The sequence below is a fragment of the Geotrypetes seraphini genome, chromosome 5 (assembly GCF_902459505.1).
Source record: "Geotrypetes seraphini chromosome 5, aGeoSer1.1, whole genome shotgun sequence".
Lineage (NCBI taxonomy): Eukaryota > Metazoa > Chordata > Amphibia > Gymnophiona > Dermophiidae > Geotrypetes > Geotrypetes seraphini.
Genome location: NC_047088.1, coordinates 21,041,784 through 21,063,874, shown reverse-complemented (window position 1 = coordinate 21,063,874; position 22,091 = coordinate 21,041,784). Strand labels below are relative to the sequence as shown.

The window sequence follows — 22,091 nt, the reverse complement described above, 5'->3', positions numbered from 1 at the left end:
GACGTACGCAGGCAGATATAAAAATTAAAAACTGACAAATCCCCGGGTCCGGACGGAATCCATCCAAGGGTTCTGAAGGAACTAAAGGAGGAAATAGTGGAACTACTGCAGCAAATTTGCAATCTATCCCTGAAAACAGGCATGATCCTGGAGGATTGGAAGATAGCCAATGTTACACCCATCTTTAAAAAGGGATCAAGAGGTGACCGGGGAAACTACAGACCAGTGAGTCTGACCTCGAGGAAAATGGCGGAAGCACTGATAAAAGATAACATCAATGAACATTTTGAAAGAAACAAACTTCTGATAACCAGCCAGCATGGATTCTGCAAGGGGAGCTTGTGCCTAACGAACTTATTGCACTTCTTTGAAGGAATTAACAAATGGATGGACAGAGGAGACCCCATAGACATCATATACCTAGACTTCCATAGAGCCTTTGACAAGGAACCCCATGAACGCCTACTTCGGAAATTGAAGAACTATGGGGTGGAAGGAGACATACATAAATGGATCAGAAATTGGTTGGCGGGAAGGAGTGAAGGGCCATTACTCAGACTGGAGAAGGGTCACGAGTGGTGTTCCGCAGGGCTCGGTGCTCAGACCGCTGCTATTTAATATATTTATAAATGATCTAGAAACAGGGATGAAGTGCGAGATAATAAAATTCGTGGATAACACCAAACTATTTAGTGGAGCTCAGACTAGAGAACTGCGAAGAATTACAAAGGGACTTAAACAAACTAGGGGAATGGGTGACGAGATGGCAGATGAAGTTCAACGTTGAGAAATGTAAAGTACTACATGTGGGAAGCAGAAACCTGAGGTACAGCTATACGATGGGAGGGATGTTATTGAAGGAGAGTACCCAAGAAAGGGACTTGGGGGTAATGGTGGACATGACAATGAAGCCGACGGCACAGTGCGCAGCAGCCGCTAAGAGAGCGAATAGAATGCTAGGTATAATCAAGAAGGGTATTACAACCAGAATGAAAGAAGTTATCCTGCCGTTGTATCGGGCGATGATGCGTCCGCATCTGGAGTACTGCGTCCAATATTGGTCACCGTACCTTAAGAAGGATATGGCGATACTCAAGAGGGTTCAGAGGAGAGCGACATGTCTCATAAAAGGTATGGAAAACCTTTCATAAGCTGAGAGATTGTTGAAACTGGGACTCTTTTCCCTGGAGAAGAGGAGACTTAGAGGGGATATGATAGAGACTTATAAGATCATGAGGGGTATAGAGTAGAGAGGGACAGATTCTTCAAACTTTCGAAAAATAAAAGAACAAGAGGGCATTCGGAAAAGTTGAAAGGGGACAGATTCAAAATGAATGCTAGGAAGTTTTTCTTTACCCAATGTGTGGTGGACACCTGGAATGCGCTTCAGAGGATTTAAACCCTACCTTACCCGCCAAGCGATGTCCAACGTAATAATAACCCTGGTACTCTTGATTTTTGACTACTGCAATGCAATCCTACTGGGTGTCCAAAAATACATGATTAAACAGATTCAAATGGTACAAAATGTAGCAGCAAGATTTCTGCTGGGAAAATTGAAGCACACAAGTGTCAACCTGCTACTGAAAGAACTACACTGGCTCCCGATTGAAAGCAGGGTGAAATTAAAGATCCTACTGCATTCATCTCTCTGAACCACAATATCTAGCGGCCAGACTACGTCAGCACACAATACGCTCGAGCCAAAATCATCTGCTGGAAATTCCCTCCTTCAGAGACATCAAATACAAGTGTCAGGAAAAGAATGTCCTTGGTGATGGCTCCAAGGTGGTGGAATGCCCTGTCGAAGGAACTAAAACTAGAAAAAGATACCGGAAAGTTCAAGATAGGGATAAAGACCATTACATTACATTATATTACATTTGTGATTTCTATTCCGCCTGTGCCTTGCGGTTCTAAGCGGATTACAGTTAAAAGAGATCAGGACATTACCGAGAGAATTACATTACAATGATTTAAGTAAATTACATGTTGTGGTATAGAAATACAAGTATAAGATATCTGATTTATCGATAGAATAACTTGACAGGGTTCAAGTAGTTACAAGGTTCAGTGGGGAAAACAATATAGGCAACTGAAGAAAGGTACCTATCTTTGAAGGAATCAGTTAAGTGGATACCTAAGGGAGACTATTTTAGCCAATAAAACAACATAGAACAGACAATCGGCTAGTTCCCCCCACAAAAAATAAAATAAAATAAAATCAGGAACTCAATAGGAAGAACACAAAAGGATATAAATAAACCAAGGGCTGAAGCCCAGAAAACTAGACTCTGAGGAAGATAATACTTCAAAAATAAACATAAACATGATACAGATACATGTATATAGACTATATTTAGTTGAATAGGCCAAACTCCTTAGTAAACCTAATATTAGATGTGAATATAGGTAGGACGATTGATTTGTTATGAACATATGCAAATAAGAAGGACGATTGATGTGCCGGTAACATAAGTAGGCTGATTGATTATGCCATAACTATGCCGGTTTTAATAACTCTGTATTATAACATCTCGCAGAAGCTCTTTGTAACTCTTTGTTGTAACACCTCTACAGAAGCTCATGCAAACCGCTCTGAATTGACTCCCCAGTCATTAGTAGCGGTATAGAAGCGCACAATAAACAATTTACCCCTTAATTCACTTTCTACCTCCTAAGTACCCAAGCCTTGAATAGCATGAGTACATAGTGCTAGAGATCAGCACAACTGATCAGGGCATTTTCTCTGACATAGCTATGCCATTTTCCTTTCCTTTTTTACTGTCAGTTACAACATTGACAGTTGGTAACCCTGGCAACGAAGGAAGCATTATCAAACTATCCTAACTGCCATTCCATTGTCCACAGTGAGACGACACAGGAGGTAGAGGTGGGTGAGGGACAGGTCAGGCAGAGGACCTATATGACTCGCTAAAAGACTCTCTTCAGTAAACATTAAACTATCAATAGCACCATAAATATACTTCTTTGAGAACAATTAATACAGTGGGAGAAACTCAGTGCCACAAACCTCTAGGCCAGGGGTGTCCAACCTGCGGCCCCGTGAAGTATTTTGTGTGGCCCCGGTCGAGGGTGATGTAGTGCTTTCCTCTGCTGCCCCCGGGGCAGGAGCGATCTTCCTACGCTCCTGCCCCGTGCAAATCGCCATGAAGAAATGGCTGCTGGGAGTTCCCGTAGTCTCTCGAGACTACGTCGGGAACCCCCTACAGCCATTTCCTGATGGCGATCTGCATGGGGCAGGAGCGTAGGAAGATCGCTCCTGCCCCGAAAGCCCTCTAGACCACCAGGTAGGGCCAGGAAGGCGGCAGGGAGGTGGGGGTGGATCAGAGCTGGATAATGGCGGTTTCTCGGCATTCGCGGTCCAGCTCTGCCTGTATCCTCCGCGAATGACGAGGGAGAAGTGTACAGATAAAAGCAACTTATCTGGGTTCTTGGGGAAGTGTATAAGGAGAGAGGAGAGATATTGAGGGGCTGCAGAATGAACCCATTTGGAGGTTAGTAATAGGAGTTTGAACTGTATGCGAAGGTGGATAGGGAGCCAGTGAAGTGATTTGAGGAGAGGGATAATGTGAGTATAATGAGGCTGGCAGAAGATAATTCATGCAACAGAGTTTTGCACAGATTGCAGGGGGATAGGCGGTTCAATGGGAGACCTGTTAGAAGTAAATTGCAGTAGTGTAAGCATTGTATTAGAGGGTCTGGGCAGTGTGCCCAAAGAGAAAGGGGTGAATTTTGGTGATGTTGCAGAGATAGAAGCAACGGACTTTAGCAGTCTGTTGGATGTGCATAGAGAATGAGAGGTCTGAGTCAAAGATGACTCTAATGTAATGTAATGTAATGTAATTTATTTCTTATATACCGCTACATCCGTTAGGTTCTAAGCGGTTTACAGAAAATATACATTAAGATTAGAAATAAGAAAGGTACTTGAAAAATTCCCTTACTGTCCCGAAGGCTCACAATCTAACTAAAGTACCTGGAGGGTAATAGAGAAGTGAAAAGTAGAGTTAGAGGAAAAATAAAAATAAAATAAACATTTTAACAAGACAGCATTGATCTAAATACTTTGGAAGGTAGAAGAGAGGAGAGAAAGGAATAGAAGCAGAAGGGGGAGCCATTGAACAGTAGAATTCTGCAGCATCCACTATCTCCTCCTCTCCCTATTGGCTAAGGCTCTTAACATTTGCATATCTTCTTCCCATTGGCTAAGGCTCTTTGCCTGCATTGTGATGTCATAGAGCTTTATGGTTATAGAAACCTAGAAACATGATGGCAGATGAAGGCCAAATGGTCCATGTAATGTAATGTAATTTATTTCTTATATACCGCTACATCCGTTAGGTTCTAAGCGGTTTACAGAAAATATACATTAAGATTAGAAATAAGAAAGGTACTTGAAAAATTCCCTTACTGTCCCGAAGGCTCACAATCTAACTAAAGTATCTGGAGGGTAATAGAGAAGTGAAAAGTAGAGCTAGAGGAAAAATAAACATTTTAACAAGACAGCATTGATCTAAATACTTTGGAAGGTAGAAGAGAGGAGAGAAAGGAATAGAAGCAGAAGGGGGAGCCATTGAACAGTAGAATTCTGCAGCATCCACTATCTCCTCCTCTCCCTATTGGCTAAGGCTCTTAACATTTGCATATCTTCTTCCCATTGGCTAAGGCTCTTTGCCTGCATTGTGATGTCATAGAGCTTTATGGTTATAGAAACCTAGAAACATGATGGCAGATGAAGGCCAAATGGTCCATGTAATGTAATGTAATTTATTTCTTATATACCGCTACATCCGTTAGGTTCTAAGCGGTTTACAGAAAATATACATTAAGATTAGAAATAAGAAAGGTACTTGAAAAATTCCCTTACTGTCCCGAAGGCTCACAATCTAACTAAAGTATCTGGAGGGTAATAGAGAAGTGAAAAGTAGAGCTAGAGGAAAAATAAACATTTTAACAAGACAGCATTGATCTAAATACTTTGGAAGGTAGAAGAGAGGAGAGAAAGGAATAGAAGCAGAAGGGGGAGCCGTTGAACAGTAGAATTCTGGAGAAATTTAAATGATAGAAATAGAACAAAACAAAGACAAAAGGCAAAACAATAGATAAGATTAAAGATAAATCATAAGCTGGAAAGAAAAATAAAATAAAACTTTGTCTTCAATCCACGGTTTCAGCGTCAGTGATGAAGTGGAGCAAGTAAGTTCAGGAGGAGCGATTGACGTTTCCAGAAAGGGCTTCTTCAGGGAAGAGACTTGGCAGACAGTCCCAGTTTATGAACGGAAGAGACAGCAATGAGAACAGTAATATTTACAGAGACGGAGAATGGAGGGAGCGGAGGATTTAGGAGGAAAGAGACATGTTTAGTTTCAGATGGCGGTGGGACACCCAGGCAGCAATGTCGGACAGACTGTATAACTCAGTGGTCTCAAACTTGCGGCCCGGGGAACACTTGCAGCCCGCCAGGTACTATTTTGAGGCCCTCGGTATGTTTATCATAATCACAACTGTTTCTTGATCATATGTCTCTTTAGCTATAAATTACAATATTATTATTAAAACTTAGCCAAAAGGAAAGATTTTTAAACTATAAAGAGTTTTACCTCATGCAAAGTTGTTATTTCTTTAATAAGACATTAACTATTTTGTCTGAGGCCCTCCAAGTACCTACAAATCCAAAATGTGGCCTTGCAAAGGGTTGGAGTTGGAGACCACTGGTATAACTGGAAGAAGATATTTTTGTCATCTCATAACTTTTTCTCCTTTGGGGGAAGTATTGGAACAATACTTTGGTCGGACAGAACCTTGTTTTGACTGACTGTACCCAAATTCTTAAGGATCATGCAGTGATGATTCCCACCCCAGCCAGAGAAATCCACCAGACCTGGGTTTAGTTTTGTTTGAGGTGAGCAGTCCCCAAAGTTGCATCCTTCTCTTGAGAGGGACATCCCCCCCCCTAAAAAAAGGGTTACAAATACACTACTTTAATATTGTGCAAACTGCCTTCTAAACACTGTGTAATTTGTTGTCTGGCCAGGTCTTTGAGAAACTTCCTTACTTTGCGTTCTGTTCTTTTTCTTCCGGACTGAGACACGAAGAAGATCTGATCCTTGCAATTCCTCCTGAAAACGCTGGGCTTTCACATCATCAAACCATTCACCAGTTATGCACTTTTTTTTCTTTTCATCCCTCAAAGAGCCTTGTATTCGTCTGCATAATAATAATAAAAAAAAAATATATATATATATATTGTCATAGGAAAAGTGACAGTACTTGCCCATGAGCAACACAGTGTTCCTTTTACTAAACTGTGTTAAGGACCAATGCATGCTTAATGCAGGAAAGAAGGTTTACTGCAAAATGTGTTAACAAAGCCTTACAAATTTGATGCAGCAAATCTGGGCTTAGCATGCAGGAAAGTTAAGATACACTAAACCCAGATTTTGCCACGGTTTATTAAAAGGGCCCTTAAGTCAATCCATGTAGAAAATGTAGAGAAAATATGTTTTTTAATCCAAATATTTTGTTCTTTATTGTGGGAAGACAGGGGATGGAACTCCTTTCGTATGAGAAAAGACTAAAACGGTCAGGGCTCTTCAGCTTGGAAAAGAGACGGCTAAAGGTAGATATGATTGAAGTCTACAAAATCCTGAGTGGAGTAGAACGAGTACAAGTGGATCGATTTTTCGCTCCGTCAAAAATGACAAAGACTAAGGGACACTCGATGAAGTTACAGGGAAATACTTTAAAAACCAACAGGAGGAAATTTTTTTTCACTCAGAGAATAGTTAAGCTCTGGAACGCGTTGCCAGAGGATGTGGTAAGAGCGGATAGCGTAGCTGGTTTTAAGAAAGGTTTGGACAAGTTCCTGGAGGAAAAGTCCATAGTCTGTTATTGAGGAAGACATAGGGGAAGCCACTGCTTGCCTGGTTATCGGTAGCATGGAATATTGCTACACCTTGGGGTTTGGCCAGGTACTAGTGACCTGGATTGGCCACCGTGAGAACGGACTACTGGGCTTGATAGACCATTGGTCTGACCTAGTAAGGCTATTCTTAGGTTCTTATGACAGTATTATACTAAGCACTCATACTCCCCGTTGACCCTTTCACTATTACGGACATGGAAATACTACCATTAAACTGACCGTTGCACATAATATATCTTCCCCCCACCCCCTACAGTGAGTCCACGGTGGTCAGTGGTTTTTTTTTACACTCCAGCCCCTATAGGCTAACAACTCCAAATTTCAGTGGCAGTGTCCAGATAGTGGCTGCCACTGAATATCAGGAAGAGTGGTGAGCTGGTGGTACAATCTGGAGAGCGGTGATATTCAGAAATTATCTGAATCGCTCTTCCAGAGAGTGGCCAATACAAGTCACAAGTACCCGGCAGAAACCCAAAGAGTAGCAACATTCCATGCTACCAAGCCCAGGGCAAGCAATGACTTCCCCGATATCTGTCTCAGTAGCAGACTATGGACTTTTCCTCCAGAAACTTGTCCAAACCTTTCTTAAATCCTGCTATGCTAAACGATATAACCACATCCTCTGGCAACGAATTCCTGAGCTTAACTATTTTTATGAGAACAAAAAATATTTCCTCCTATTTGTTTTGAAAGAATTCCTACGTGTTTTCCCCTGGTTTTGTACTTTCTGAAAGGGTGAAAAATCAATTCACTCTTCTACGCCACTAAGGATTTTGTAGACCTCAATTATATCCCCCCTAAGGGCTAGATTCACTAAGGGCACGGATCCGATTCGATCCGTGTCCGGGGTCTGATTCACGAATCACCCTCATGCAAATGATGGTGATTGGAATCACACCCCCAACCGACCGCCAGGATCGCTCTGTAGCGATCCTGACGCATGCGCAGACCATCTGTAGATGGTCTGCGCATGCATCGAAGAGCAGCGACTCTTTTTTTTTTAAAAAAAAAACCTTTTAGCCAGTCCAGCGAGCCCGTGGTTTTAACCCGCTTTAAACCGCGAGTTAAAACCACGGGCTCACACTACGGGGTAAGGCCAGGGCAGCGCATGGGGCAGGTAGCAGGAGAGTCGGGGGCTCTCTGAGCAATTGGATCTGGATCAACACATCACATTCTTACCACAGTCTGCACCTCTTTTAAGTTTGGCAAAAGGCAGAGAGGCAGGAGATTCGGGGCAGAGCAGGGCAGAAGAAAATCGTGGCAGGGTAGGGAACAGGAGATTCAGGGCAGAACAGGGTGGCAGGAGAATCATGGCAGAGAGTCGGGGCAGAGGGAGCAGGAGAGTTGGGGGGGGGGGAGAGATCTGGAAAGTCGGGACAGACAGCAGGCAGAGAGCAGGAGATTCGGGGCAGAGCAGGGCAGAAGAAAATCGTGGCAGGGTAGGGAACAGGAGATTCAGGGCAGAACAGGGTGGCAGGAGAATCATGGCAGAGAGTCGGGGCAGAGAGAGAAGGATAGTCGGGAGGGTGGGGGGGGGAGGGAGCAGAGATCTGGAAAGTTGGGACAGACAGCAGGCAGAGAGCAGGAGATGCAGTCGGAAAGCAGTGAACGACTGGTCCCCAGTAGTCGCTTGTTTGCGATCGGCCAGCCCAGTCGGTGTTGCAGGTTTTTTGTTAGTGAATTCGCTGCCTGCCATCATTTAAATGCTGTTCCCCCTCATTTGCATGCATGGATCGGAGGATGATCGGGACAGAGGTTAGTGAATTGGGTCGGAGGGAAAACGGGTCGCAAAGGGGTTGCTGAGTGGTTGGAACTTAATCTAGCCCTAAGTCTTCTCTTGTCCAAGCTGAAGAGCTCCAACCTCTTTATTCTTTCCTCATACAAGAGGTTCTGTTATAAAATACTCATGCAAATGATGGTGATTGGAATCACACCCCCAACCGACCGCCAGGATTGCTCTGTAGCGATCCCGACGCATGCGCAGACCATCTGTAGATGGTCTGCGCATGCATCGAAGAGCAGCGACTCTTGGGCATTGGTGAACCTAAAGGTAGGCGCAAACAGTTATGCCAAGTCAATGGCATTAGTAACTGTTGACACCTAATTGTGCCCTGAAGAGTGCGTCACTTATAATATTCTATAAGCTACATGCATATTTCTGAGACAAGCCCATGACCACTGTTCCTTCTAAGCTGTGTGGGAGTCCTCCAACTGCATTGCTGCCAGTGGGGGGGCGGTGCTTCAATGTTGTGCATTCAATTGATAGGGTCAGGCAGGTTCCCTGAAATCCTGCAGAGCTCGCTCATACCTACTATTGAAAATGTGACAGTTGAAGATGTGAAGCTGAAGACTATTGAAGATGTGGCAGCCCCATCCATCCCCCGACTGACAGGACTGCAGGTGGAATATTGACGCTTTAGAGCAGGAGTGTCCAACCTGCGGCCCAGTGAAGTATTTTGTGCGGCCCTGGTCGAGAGCGATGCAGTGTTTTCCTCTGCTGCCGCCAGGTGTTTATCGTCTTGCCGGCTCCCTCCTCTGTCTTGCTGCAGCATTTGCACATTTGTGCGGCCCCAGAAACATTTTTTTCAGCCAAAGCGGCCCAGGGAAGCCAAAAGGTTGGACACCCCTGCTTTAGAGGGAACAGTACCCATTACCCACCCGAGTTTTTGCCCCCTCACACATACACTTATACCTACATTATGGCCTGGATTCTATACACAGCGCTGTCGACATCGCTTGCCTTAAAAGCGACCACCAATCGCCTGTTAATCAGGAAAGATAGGCACTGGATATGTAGGCCAGGGTTTTTAAGGCCTATATTTTATGTGAATTGCGTTAGGCGTCATAAAACACCTCTGTAGGTGTGACTCTGGCGCCATTTTTTTAGGCCCTTTCAATTTTGTTTTAAGACCACCTTTAAATGTTCTTGAGGCACCGTTTATAGAATATGGACCTATGTTATATAATTGCATTTGGCACTTAAATGCATAATTATCAACTATTGGCACCAATGACATGAATAAGTGCTTTTATTCTGTAACTTATGAACGCAATTAGTTCCATGTCTTTAGGCACCAAATTATAGAGTTGCATTTTTGCTGTCTTAAATTATATGAACGATTTTGTGGGTTGTGACCCTGATTATCGCTGCTAACTAGATAACCTGCAGCTCCACCCAATAGCATCATCCAGCTAGTGTGCTGAATATTTCTCTTACCGGCTCTTATGTGCGTAACAGACGCTCCTGCCATAGTTTCCTCTAAGCCAGGGGTGTCAAAGTCCCTCCTCAAGGGCCGCAATCCAGTCAGGTTTTCAGGATTTCCCCAATGAATATGCATGAGATCTATTTGCATGCACGGCTTTCATTGTATGCTAATAGATCTCATGCATATTCATTGGGAAAATCCTGAAAACCCGACTGGATTGTGGCCCTCCAGGAGGGACTTTGATACCCCTGCTCTAAGCTGAGCAGGAGTCCTCCACCTACTGTCCTGCCAGTGGGAGGATCTGTTTCACTATTTTCAATGGTGAGGGACAGGCAAGTTTTATCAAACTCTAGGGAACCTGCCTGTCCCTAGCTATTGAAACACAATATTGAAGCATCACCCTCTACTGGTAGCAAAGCGGTTGGAGGACACCCCCTCAGCAGTAGCTCCTACCTGGATAAGCGCTTTTGAATATCTAGCCCACTGATTTATATAAAATGAAGAATGAGGTTTAGCCTAATTATTCCCTGACTTAGTGCATGGTAGGCTGCACTCAGTAATAAAGTGCCTGACTATTTCATCCAAAAGAATTGAGACAAGGGATGATAAAAAAAACCAAAATACTAGCTCAGATATAAACTAGTATTACAGAACTCTTGGTTCTATGCATCCTGAAACCAGAAAAGTCACACAATCTATTATAGCACATATAGAAATAAGAAGCCCTGTCTGAAAAGGTGCTGTAACTTTATGAAAATATACTACAGTGCTGAAATCACAGAGCCTACTTGACCTCTGGTTTTTACTCTTGTCTCTCCACAGCTACAGATTCACTGTGCTAATTCCAGGCTTTCCTGAATTCTTCGCAGGGGCAGACTGACAGGTATCTGAGCTCCTAGGCAATAAGGCTCCTGGGGTCTCCCCATACCTGTTTCTATGGCAGAAGGGTCATTAGGGCATAGACAGGGGGTGGGTAAGCAGAGTGGGCAGACTTGATGGGCTGTAGCCATTTTCTGCCGTCATCTTCTATGTTTCTATGTTTCTAAGGCAGCGGCAGTGGTTTCCTTCTACTGCCTGCTGCCAAGTTCACGGCATGCTCTCTGATGCAGGAAGTTATGTCAGAAGGGGGCGGGACAAGTTGAGAGCAGGCTGCAAGCTTGGTGGCAGATAGCTGGCAGGAAACGTTAGGCCCTCCAGCTACTTTGGACTCTAGGGCTCTGCCCTGGTTGCCCTTATGGTCAGTCTGCCCCTGATTCTGGGACTCTATTTTCACCAACCCAGCTTACTGTGAAAAAATATTTTCTTTATATAATCTCTCAGTTTACCTGAGGAAATATTTCATTACAGATGAAAAGGCAGGTGCATGAAACCCACAGAACTTGGATCCTAGGAATCTTGCCTCAATCTGAACTGGCATTTCCCCTTCATCCCTGGCTCACATTTACCACAGTAGGGCTTTGGGAACTGAATCTTTTGCTCCTGTTTGGTGCTTAGCTTCTCATCCCGCATTACTGAAAACACAGGCAAGCAGCTGGCTCAGAAGAACCTATACAACTTTTCTTAGCTTTAATCAAATAATATTTTAATGCAGTTTTTCATCAGAAATTAAACAGTGCAAATGTAAAGAAAGTGCAGGAGTTCTCAACTCAATCCTCAGTCACGTTTTCAGGATTCCCACAAGGAATATGCATGGGACAGATTTGCACACAATGGAGGCAGTGTATGCAAATGTATGCCATGCATATTCATTGTGGGTCAGTTAGTTGCTTCTATGTATAGCATATTAAATCAAGTTGAAATGGGTCTGTTTTCTGACCCTTATGGTCTACGCCTGGGGTAGGCAATTCCGGTCCTCGAGAGCCGGAGCCAGGTCAGGTTTTCAGGATATCCACAATAAATATGCATGAGATAGATTTGCATCTCAAGGACGCAGTGCATGCAAATCCAACTCATACATATTCATTGTGAATATCCTAAAAACCTGACCTGGCTCTGGCTCTCGAGGACCGGAATTGCCTACCCCTGGTCTAAGCGAAGAACCATGCGGTAGACTTTTTTATCATTTGTTTTTTTCAGATTGGGTTGTGTTTAGGAATGCTGTGTTTTTTGTACTATGAATAGTTTTCTCTTTAAATCTGGCATATTAGAGTCCTTTTACCTGATTCGGTCGCTGTCCTTTTTCTTCAGTTCCTCATCCCTCTGCAGAACTTTCACAAGCTGTTCATATTCCTCCTTCGTTAGAAAGCTGAGGTCGAGCATTGTGTCGGTATTGGTCTTCATGAAACTGGGCTAGGAACAGAAAGAGTGTCCGGTCTGCTTGTTAAAACACATCCACAGCCTTGGGGTTCAGCGTCTCTGGTTGGTAACTGCCTATGAGGAACACCCTGAGACCAGTTTCACATTTGGAAAAAATGTTGTTAGTGCTCCACGTGCAGGTGCCAGTCGTGGGTCAGTGGCTTTTTCACGTACCCCACTGTGCGGTGCTTCTTTTGTACTCGGCGGGTTTCTTCAAGAAGCCACGTCCTTTTCTGTCCCTAAACAGAGTCTGAGTTTTGGCGAAGCAGTAAGACAAAGCTACAGAACCACCGGTCTGTGGTGCTTTGGAAGAGACAAGCAGCGGAATTAGAAAACATCCATATTTCACCATCAGACCACGGGCATGTGTCCTCTCTTCTTCGGCTGGCAGTCTGGAAGGCTTTGCTGCAAGGAAACGTTAATGAGTTTTGTTAAAATAAGGTCAACACAACATATGGTGATGGAATGTGTACACTGGGGGCGGTTTCTGGTTCCGCGTTACCCATTCCAATGCAAACTGTCCTGCTTATTTCCATACTGCTGGCATATCTCCCTCGCTATCAAGATGGTCAGGTTAACACTCTATTTTAACCAGCTTTATCAGGGAAGGCAAACAGCGACTAACCAGACACATTGTTTTCCAAAAATAAATATGAGCCACAATTGAGCTAGTTAACAACTGCTGATGGGTCAAGGGGCGGATCACGCATGAAACTAGAAGGTCCTTTGGAAGAATTCTCTGAGGAGCTTTTAAATGTGCATTACTACTGCTTGGCATGCTTTAACAAAGTGTTTGGACTTCATCAAACTAAATACAGTAAAACCTTGGATTGCAAGTAACTTGGTTTGCAAGTGTCTTGCAAAACAAGCAAAACATTTTATTAAATTTTAACTTGTTATACAAGCAATGTCTTGCAATACAAATACATACAGTATATACACATCACAAGTGAGCCGATGGTTCTTCTCTCTCTGACACTGCAAGAGGGTAGTGACTGTTCTAAGTGAGCGAGGTCTTGCAATACAAGTACGTATAGTATTTAGTATTAAAGTTTTTGGGTTGTGGAACGAATCGTCTGAGTTTCCATTATTTCCTATGGGGAAATTCGCTTTGATGTACGAGTGTTTTGGATTACAAGCATGCTTCTGGAACGAATTATGCTCGCAAACCAAGACTTTGCTATATTTCAAAGCAAATTGCAGATATAATTAGACAGTGCTGTCACGATTCCAAAGCAATTTCTATCATGAAATCTATATAAGATACACAGTAACATATTCAGTCCTATTAAGTATTCTCTCTTGTCGTCCCAAAGGTAATTCTTTTTTTCTTTTGGCCACCGATCTTGGTGAAATCGTGGCTCGCTGGGCTAGTAAGAGAGTGGGCATGTGGTGGAGAGAGCACTCACCTTCCAAGGGACAGAGCCAAGACATGTTTGAAAGGGATCTTTCACTTTCCGTGCTGTTTGTTTATATACATCCTTGGGTGCAGAGATTTTAAGAAAGCCTGGCGGAAGAGTGGTTTAGGTTTATGTATAGATGTCTCTTTCTGACACTTTAAAACAAAATCAAACCCTGACATCACCACTTGCCCCATTCCTTCCTGAATCTCCCCAAACATCACTACTTAAACTCTCCCACCCCTCTCCTGGATCCCTGGCTCTTACTAAGGGTTTCCCTGGGTTCTGTTATTTGGCACCATGACCCTACCCAGTAGCACTGTGAGACTACCATTAGGGAGTCAGCGGTGCCATACCCTTGATGAAAACCAGAAAGAATCCTGGTAAGAGCTGGGGGTGGATCAAGAAGGGGGTGTGGGATGTTGCAAGTGGTGGTTTCAAGTGAGCGGGTAACTTGATTCCACCGCTAACCTCTTTAAACTTGCAGCCTGCTGTCTGGATTGTTACAGCTAGGCACCTACTTAGGACACAGTACTAGGAGGCAGGAGTACCATCTTGGATCCTGGCGCCCTACTAGGTGCAGCGGAGGGGACCATTGCTGCCTGGGAACCCCAGCATGGGCCATCAGCACCATGGATAGGTCCCAATGGGCTGGAGAGTGGGAGAGGGTAGGGCTCTTTTGTCTGGGGTCGATTTTTGTGCATTGGGGATTGAATGTAAATGGGGGGATTTGGAGGAGAATCTGAAAGCATGGATGAGGATCTGTTCTGTGTGAGTGTGGAGGGATGACAGCTAGGGCCTTAATGAACATTTATGTTGATATTTCATAATATAGACATTCATGTGCTGTGACGTGGACAACTGTGCCTACTGTTTCCTGTCTATATTTTGGAAGTGCTTATTTCTAAAATGGACATTCCTGCTTCGTTTAGCGCATATAGATTTTCATTCCACCATGCATTTTAGACTTGCCATACTGGGACAGACCGAAGGTCCATCAAGCACAGCATCCAGTTTCCAACAGTGGCCAGTCCAGGTCCCAAGTACCTGAAAGAATCCCAAAGAGTAGCAACATTCCAGAGATCAGATTGTGATGTCATAATGCCTCATTCCACCAATGCCTGAGAGCCAACCTCATCAGTGATGTCACAATGGCTTGACTGTTCTATACTTGGCTCACATAAGAAGATAAGCACTGCCATACTGGGATAGATTGAAAGTCCATCAAGCCCAGTATCTTGTTTCCAACAGTGGTCAACCCAGGTCTCAAATACCTAGCTAGATCCGAAGTAGTAAAACAGATTTTATGATGCTTATTCTAGGATTAAGCAGTGGATTTCCCCAAGCCATATGAATAATGGCCTATGGACTTTTCTTTTAGGAAAGTAGCCAAAACTTTTTTAAACCCCGCTAAGCTAACTGATTTCACTACATTCTCTGGCAATGAATTCCAGAGTTTAATTACATGTTGTGTGAATAAATATTTTCTTTGGTTTGTTTTAAATCTACTACTTAGTAGCTTCATTGCATGTCCCCTAGTCCTAGTATTTTTGGAAAGAGTGAACAAGCATTAGGGATGCACCTAAGTTTTATAGAATCAGGGCCTTAATGCCTTCCTCAGGGCTCCTTCTTAAAAGTACCCATTAAATGTTCTTAGGTGGGAAAAAGGAACACAAACAATGTTTTTACGACGTTCAGTGCTGTTGCAGTTGCACAAATCCCTCCTTGATTACATCATACTCTTTTTAGGATTGCTCATACTTTTGTTGAATAAACCTGTGATCATCCAGATCTACTGTTTGGCTTTTGCATTCCTATGGGACATATCGGTCTTCCTTTTTTGGTTTTCCAGGTGTGAGTATTAATCACTCTGCTACAGTTTCTGTATGTCACATGTCTCACTCATGAAAAACAATCAATGCTTTCTCTTGCAGTCCAATGTACAAAGCTCCTGGAGAGATAATGGACCTTCTGTTTTCATAGCAGTTTCTATTGGCGGCAAAGATATCTTGAAAGATGGAATCTAGAGCTGTTTGCATGTACCTGGCACCTTTATGGTTCCTGTGACATGACACGTCCAGAGAATGCCACTATTCAAGTGTCTTGGGTACCTAAGAACTGCCATACTGGGACAGACCAGAGGTCCATCAAGCCCAGTATCGTGTTTCCAGCAGTGACCAACCCAGGTCCCAAATACCTGGCAGAAACCCAAAAAGCAGCAACATTCCAGAGCTGAGATTGTGATGTCATAATGCCTCATTCCACCGTTGCCTAAGAACCAACTTCATCAGTGATGTCACAATGGCTTGGTTGTCCTATACTTGGCTCACATGAGAAGATACGAAATGCTATACTGGGAGGTCCATCAAGCCCAGTATCCTGTTTCCAGCAGTGACCAACCCAGGTCCCAAGTACCTGGCAGAAACCCAAAAAGCAGCAACATTCCAGAGCTGAGATTGTGATGTCATAATGCCTCATTCCACCGTTGCCTAAGAACCAACTTCATCAGTGATGTCACAATGGCTTGGTTGTCCTATACTTGGCTCACATGAGAAGATACGAAATGCTATACTGGGAGGTCCATCAAGCCCAGTATCCTGTTTCCAGCAGTGACCAACCCAGGTCCCAAGTATCTGGCAGAAACCCAAAAAGCAGCAACATTCCAGAGCTGAGATTGTGATGTCATAATGCCTCATTCCACCGTTGCCTAAGAACCAACTTCATCAGTGATGTCACAATAGCTTGGTTGTCCTATACTTGGCTCACATGAGAAGATACGAAATGCTATACTGGGAGGTCCATCAAGCCCAGTATCCTGTTTCCAGCAGTGACCAACCCAGGTCCCAAGTACCTGGCAGAAACCCAAAGAGCAGCAACATTCCAGAGCTGAGATTGTGATGTCATAATGCCTCATTCCACCGTTACCTAAGAACCAACTTCATCAGTGATATCACAATGGCTTGGTTGTCCTATTCACATGAGAAGATACGAAATGCTATACTGGGAGGTCCATCAAGCCCAGTATCCTGTTTCCAGCAGTGACCAACCCAGGTCCCAAGTATCTGGCAGAAACCCAAAAAGCAGCAACATTCCAGAGCTGAGATTGTGATGTCATAATGCCTCATTCCACCGTTGCCTAAGAACCAACTTCATCAGTGATGTCACAATAGCTTGGTTGTCCTATACTTGGCTCACATGAGAAGATACGAAATGCTATACTGGGAGGTCCATCAAGCCCAGTATCCTGTTTCCAGCAGTGACCAACCCAGGTCCCAAGTACCTGGCAGAAACCCAAAGAGCAGCAACATTCCAGAGCTGAGATTGTGATGTCATAATGCCTCATTCCACCGTTACCTAAGAACCAACTTCATCAGTGATATCACAATGGCTTGGTTGTCCTATTCACATGAGAAGATACGAAATGCTATACTGGGAGGTCCATCAAGCCCAGTATCCTGTTTCCAGCAGTGACCAACCCAGGTCCCAAGTACCTGGCAGAAACCCAAAGAGCAGCAACATTCCAGAGCTGAGATTGTGATGTCATAATGCCTCATTCCACCAATGCCTAAGAACCAACTTCCTCAGTGATATCACAATAGCTTGGTTGTCCTATACTTGGCTCACATGAGAAGATACGAAATGCTATACTGGGAGGTCCATCAAGCCCAGTATCCTATTTCCAGCAGTGACCAACCCAGGTCCCAAGTACCTGGCAGAAACCCAAAAAGCAGCAACATTCCAGAGCTGAGATTGTGATGTCATAATGCCTCATTCCACCGTTACCTAAGAACCAACTTCATCAGTGATGTCACAATGGCTTGGTTGTCCTATTCACATGAGAAGATACGAAATGCTATACTGGGAGGTCCATCAAGCCCAGTATCCTGTTTCCAGCAGTGACCAACCCAGGTCCCAAGTACCTGGCAGAAACCCAAAGAGCAGCAACATTCCAGAGCTGAGATTGTGATGTCATAATGCCTCATTCCACCAATGCCTAAGAACCAACTTCCTCAGTGATATCACAATAGCTTGGTTGTCCTATACTTGGCTCACATGAGAAGATATGAAATGCTATACTGGGAGGTCCATCAAGCCCAGTATCTTGTTTCCAGCAGTGACCAACCCAGCTAGATCTCAAGTAATAAAACAGATTCTATGCTGCTTATCCTAGGAATAAGCAGTGGATTCCCCCAAGCCATCTCAATAATGGCCTATGGACTTCTCTTTTAGGAAATTATCCAAACCTTTCTTAAATCCCGCTAAGCTGATTTCACCACATTCTCCAGCAACGAATTTCATGATCATATCTAGGGTTACCTTATGGCTCCAGAAAAAGGAGGACAGATTGATACATCTACTACTACTACTTATCACTTATATAGTGCTGCTGAAAGACATACGCAGCACTGTACATTTTGATATTTATAATAATAATCATAACAGTTTATATACCGCAGGACCGTGAAGTTCTATGCGGTTTACAAAGATGAATAAACAAAGTACAGACTTAGTGATTGATAGTTCTAGCGATCGTTTGTTGAGGACTATGATTGTACAGGTTGGTTTCCCAAGTATTTCAGGAACAGATGTGTTTTTAGGCGTTTCCTGAATTCCCTATAAGTAGTAGGCACGAGCAGTTGTTCCAGGTCTTTACCCCATAATGCTGCTTGATGTGCGAACAGATGTTGGTGATGACTTGTAAATTTACAACCTCTAACCGGTGGAGTAACAAAGTTCGGGTGTGAGCTTCGCTTGTGTCTGTTGGTTGTGAAAGAGAAAAGGTCTGTTATGTATTTAGGGGCTAAGCCATAGAGTACCTTGAAGCAAAAACAACCAAACTTGAATTTGACACGTGCCTCCATCGGAAGAGCTTACAATCTAACTTGGACAGACAGACATGACAGAGGGTAGGGGATGCAGACCCCAAGGTGAGAAGAGTTAGGAGTCGAAAGCACACTCAAAGACGTGGTCTTTTAAACAGGCCTTGAACACTGCCAAAGACTGAGCCCTCTGTAGGGATTCTGGCAGCTTGTTCCATGAGTTGGCAGTTGAAGAGAAGGGCACAGATAGGAGGGACTTACCAGCTGAGCGGAGCTCATGGGGGGCGGGAGGGATCATAGGGGGAAATAAGTGAAGAGAGATAGTGAGGGGCAGCTGAGTGAGTACATTTGTAGGTCAGTATGAGGAGTTTGAATTGTATTCAGAAACAGATGGGAAGTCAATGAAGTGACTTTAGGAGAGGGGGGTAACGTGAGTAAAACGGCTCTCCTGGAATGCTTTGGGCTCGGGGATGCATCTGGAGAGCATCTGTGCATGTACGGATGTGAAGCAGTGACTTCACACGCATGTGACATCATTGGGTCACAGCAGCACATACTCGGACGCCCTCCAAAAGTGGATCCACGCTCGAGAAGAGGAAGTTTGAGGGGCGAAATGGGGCGTGACTTGGGTGGAACTGAGCAGAGCTGAGGGGCAGGGCCATGTGTCCGGATTTTTACATATTTAAAATCTGGTAACCCTACTCTAGGGCATCTTTTCTGTTGCAATCTTTATGTGATCTGCAAAAAGAAAAACTTTCCTTTCTAATCCTTCAGCAGTGCCACCCACTCTAGAGGAGACAAGGGGGCTGAGGTCAGGGAAGGAGAGGCTCTTTTGTGTAAGTTCCAACTCCCTGACTCCCAGCCCTGACAGATTTCCCCTCTCATGCTGACTGAGCCTCAAAAGAAGTCTGCACAAAGGGCTGACTAATAACTTGACTCAAGTGGTTCAGAGTAGAGAGTTGCGCGGGGACAGAAATCCCACCCATCCCCGCCCGTCCCCATCAGGATCCTCTCCGTCCCCACCCGTCCCCGCCAGGATCCTCTCCAGCCCCACCCGTCCCCGCCAGGATCCTCTCCGTTCCCACCTGTCCCTGTCAGGATCCTCTCCATCCCCACCCGTCCCCGTCAGGATCCTCTCCGTTCCCACCTGTCCCTGTCAGGATCCTCTCCGTCCCCACCCGTCCCCGTCAGGATCCTCTCCGTCCCCACCCGTCCCTGCCAGGATCCTCTCCGTCCCCACCCATCCCTGCAAGGAATTACCTCCATCTCCACCTGTCCCCATAAAAAGCAGCAATTACTTCTGACAGGATCATCAATTCCACAGTTTCTTTTGTGTTTGCGCTGCTGTTTTCCTTGTGGAATCTCTTTGGTGGAACCCTTTTTTTGTTTTCTGTTCAGGTAATTAACTTATAAACCCCCCCCTCTTTTACTAAGGCTGACGTGTCCATTATATTATATGGATGAACCCTGCTTCCAAAGCCTTCCATCCCCTTGGGAGTCCCATTGTCTAGAAGGGGGGTCCCCTTGGGAGTCCTGTGGGCCAGAGGGGGATCCCAGTGGGAGTCCCATGGGTTATGGGGGGATTCCCACGGGACCCCTGCGGAACCCGCGGGATTCCCACGATCCCCGTTCCCGTGCAGACCTCTAGTTCAGAGTAGGATTACCAGACGTCCAGATTTGTCCTCTTTTTAGAGCACTGTTCAGGCATCCGGATGGCTTTCAAAACCTGGCACTTTGTCCGGGTTTTGAAAAGCTTCCAGCTCAGGACCGCGTCGGAAGGGCATCTGCGGATGCAATGTGGTGACATCACCGGGCTTAACAAACGTAAAATCTGGTATCCCCAGTTCACAGCAGCAGGTAGCATAGGAAAGGGGACAAGGTCCAACAGTTGGCCTTGTCTTTTCGAGGTTCAGTCAACATGGAAGAGAGAAAGGATGGGAACAGGGATCAAGTCAGCATGAAAGAGGGGATGCAGAGGCTTGAAAGAGAGGCTGAGGGAAGGTTTTTTGGAAGCTGAGCTGGGAAAGGGATGGCTGAGCTGTGTGAAAGGACTGGAGGGTCAGACGCAGGGGTGAAATTATTTTCTAGGCTGCCTTTGAAAGTCAATGGAGGCTGGTGGTGTTTGTGTGTTTATAGTGACACAGGATAAAAAAAGTGAGGGTAAATGATAAAGGGAGAAAGAGAAGACTGGATTGCAGATAAGAAGACAATTAGTGTGGGCAGACTAGATGGGCCATGGCCCTTTTCTGCCGTCATGTTCTATGTTTCAATGACAGAACCTGGGTGGGGAGGGGTAGAAACACTGGGTCAGACAGAGAAAAGGGAAAACTGCTCAGGTTTGGAACATAAGAATAGCCTTACTGTTCATTCCAATAGTCCATCAAGCCCAGTAGCCTGTTCTCACGATGGCCAATCCAGGTCCCTAGTACCTGGCCAAAACCCAAGGAGTAGCAACATTCCCCCCACTCAAAGGCACACATCGCAAGAAAATGTTTGACAACCTTCTGGCAACACAAGCAGCAAAAATCAACCATTCCATCTCCAATCTTATGACAATATCAGACAACTTCAAAACATTCAGAAAAGAAATCAAAACCCTGCTTTTCAAAAAATTCATCCAAATATCTTAACCCCTCCTCTTTTACCTCCAGAAGATTCACCGACCTTCAGATAACCTTCCCCCAAATTACCCACCTTAACACCGTCCAATTAAACAAATACCATAAATAGATTGTAACCTACCCTCTCTAACTGCATTCCATATGTATTTTTCATACAGTTCTTCACTGTCAGTTTAATTTCCATCCTATAAATTCACATAGAATTTTTCTTTTTTCAACCATCTTTATTTTCTCTTCTTTATTAATTTCCAGGTACTTTAGTTAGATTGTGAGCCTTCGGGACAGTAAGGGAATTTTTTAAGTACCTTCTTACTTCTCATTTATAATCTTAATGTATATTTTCTTCAAACCGCTTAGAACCTAACGGATGTAGCGGTATATAAGAAATAAATTACATTACATTACCTTACATTCCATTCAGAATCCTAAAGAATAGCAAGATTCTGGAATCCCAAAGGGTAACAAAAGATTCCGGAACCCCAAAGAGTAGCAACATTCCATGAACTGATCCAGGGCAAACAGAGGCTTCCCCCATGTTTGTCTCAATAACAGACTATGGACTTTTCCTCCAGGAACTTGTCCAAACCTTTCTTAAAACCAGCTACGCTATCCGCTCTTACCACATCCTGTGTTGTACAGTAGCTAAGTAAGTATAATTAATTATTGTACTTAAGTAAAATTTTGTTACTTTTATTTGTAAAGAAGTACAAGAGAACTTTTGTTACTTTTATTGAAGTAATAATTTCACCAATTTTCACTACTTTTACCAAGTTACATCTGATGCATAGAGCAAAAAGTAA

At 44.2% G+C, this 22,091-nt stretch overlaps 1 protein-coding gene across 3 annotated transcripts in view; it reads right to left on the bottom strand.

The window, feature by feature from the left end:
- LOC117361215 (synaptotagmin-like protein 2) overlaps positions 1–22,091 on the bottom strand; it is a 156,032-nt gene that overhangs the window by 76,378 nt on the left and 57,563 nt on the right. For all 3 annotated transcript variants that reach the window (XM_033946250.1, XM_033946251.1, XM_033946252.1), the window contains exons 2-3: positions 12,314–12,855; positions 6,080–6,231 (exon numbers count right to left, since the gene is read on the bottom strand). In XM_033946250.1, the coding sequence (XP_033802141.1) occupies positions 6,080–6,231; positions 12,314–12,435 (274 nt within the window). In that variant the 5' untranslated portion in view covers positions 12,436–12,855. The remainder of the gene's footprint in view (positions 1–6,079; positions 6,232–12,313; positions 12,856–22,091) is intronic.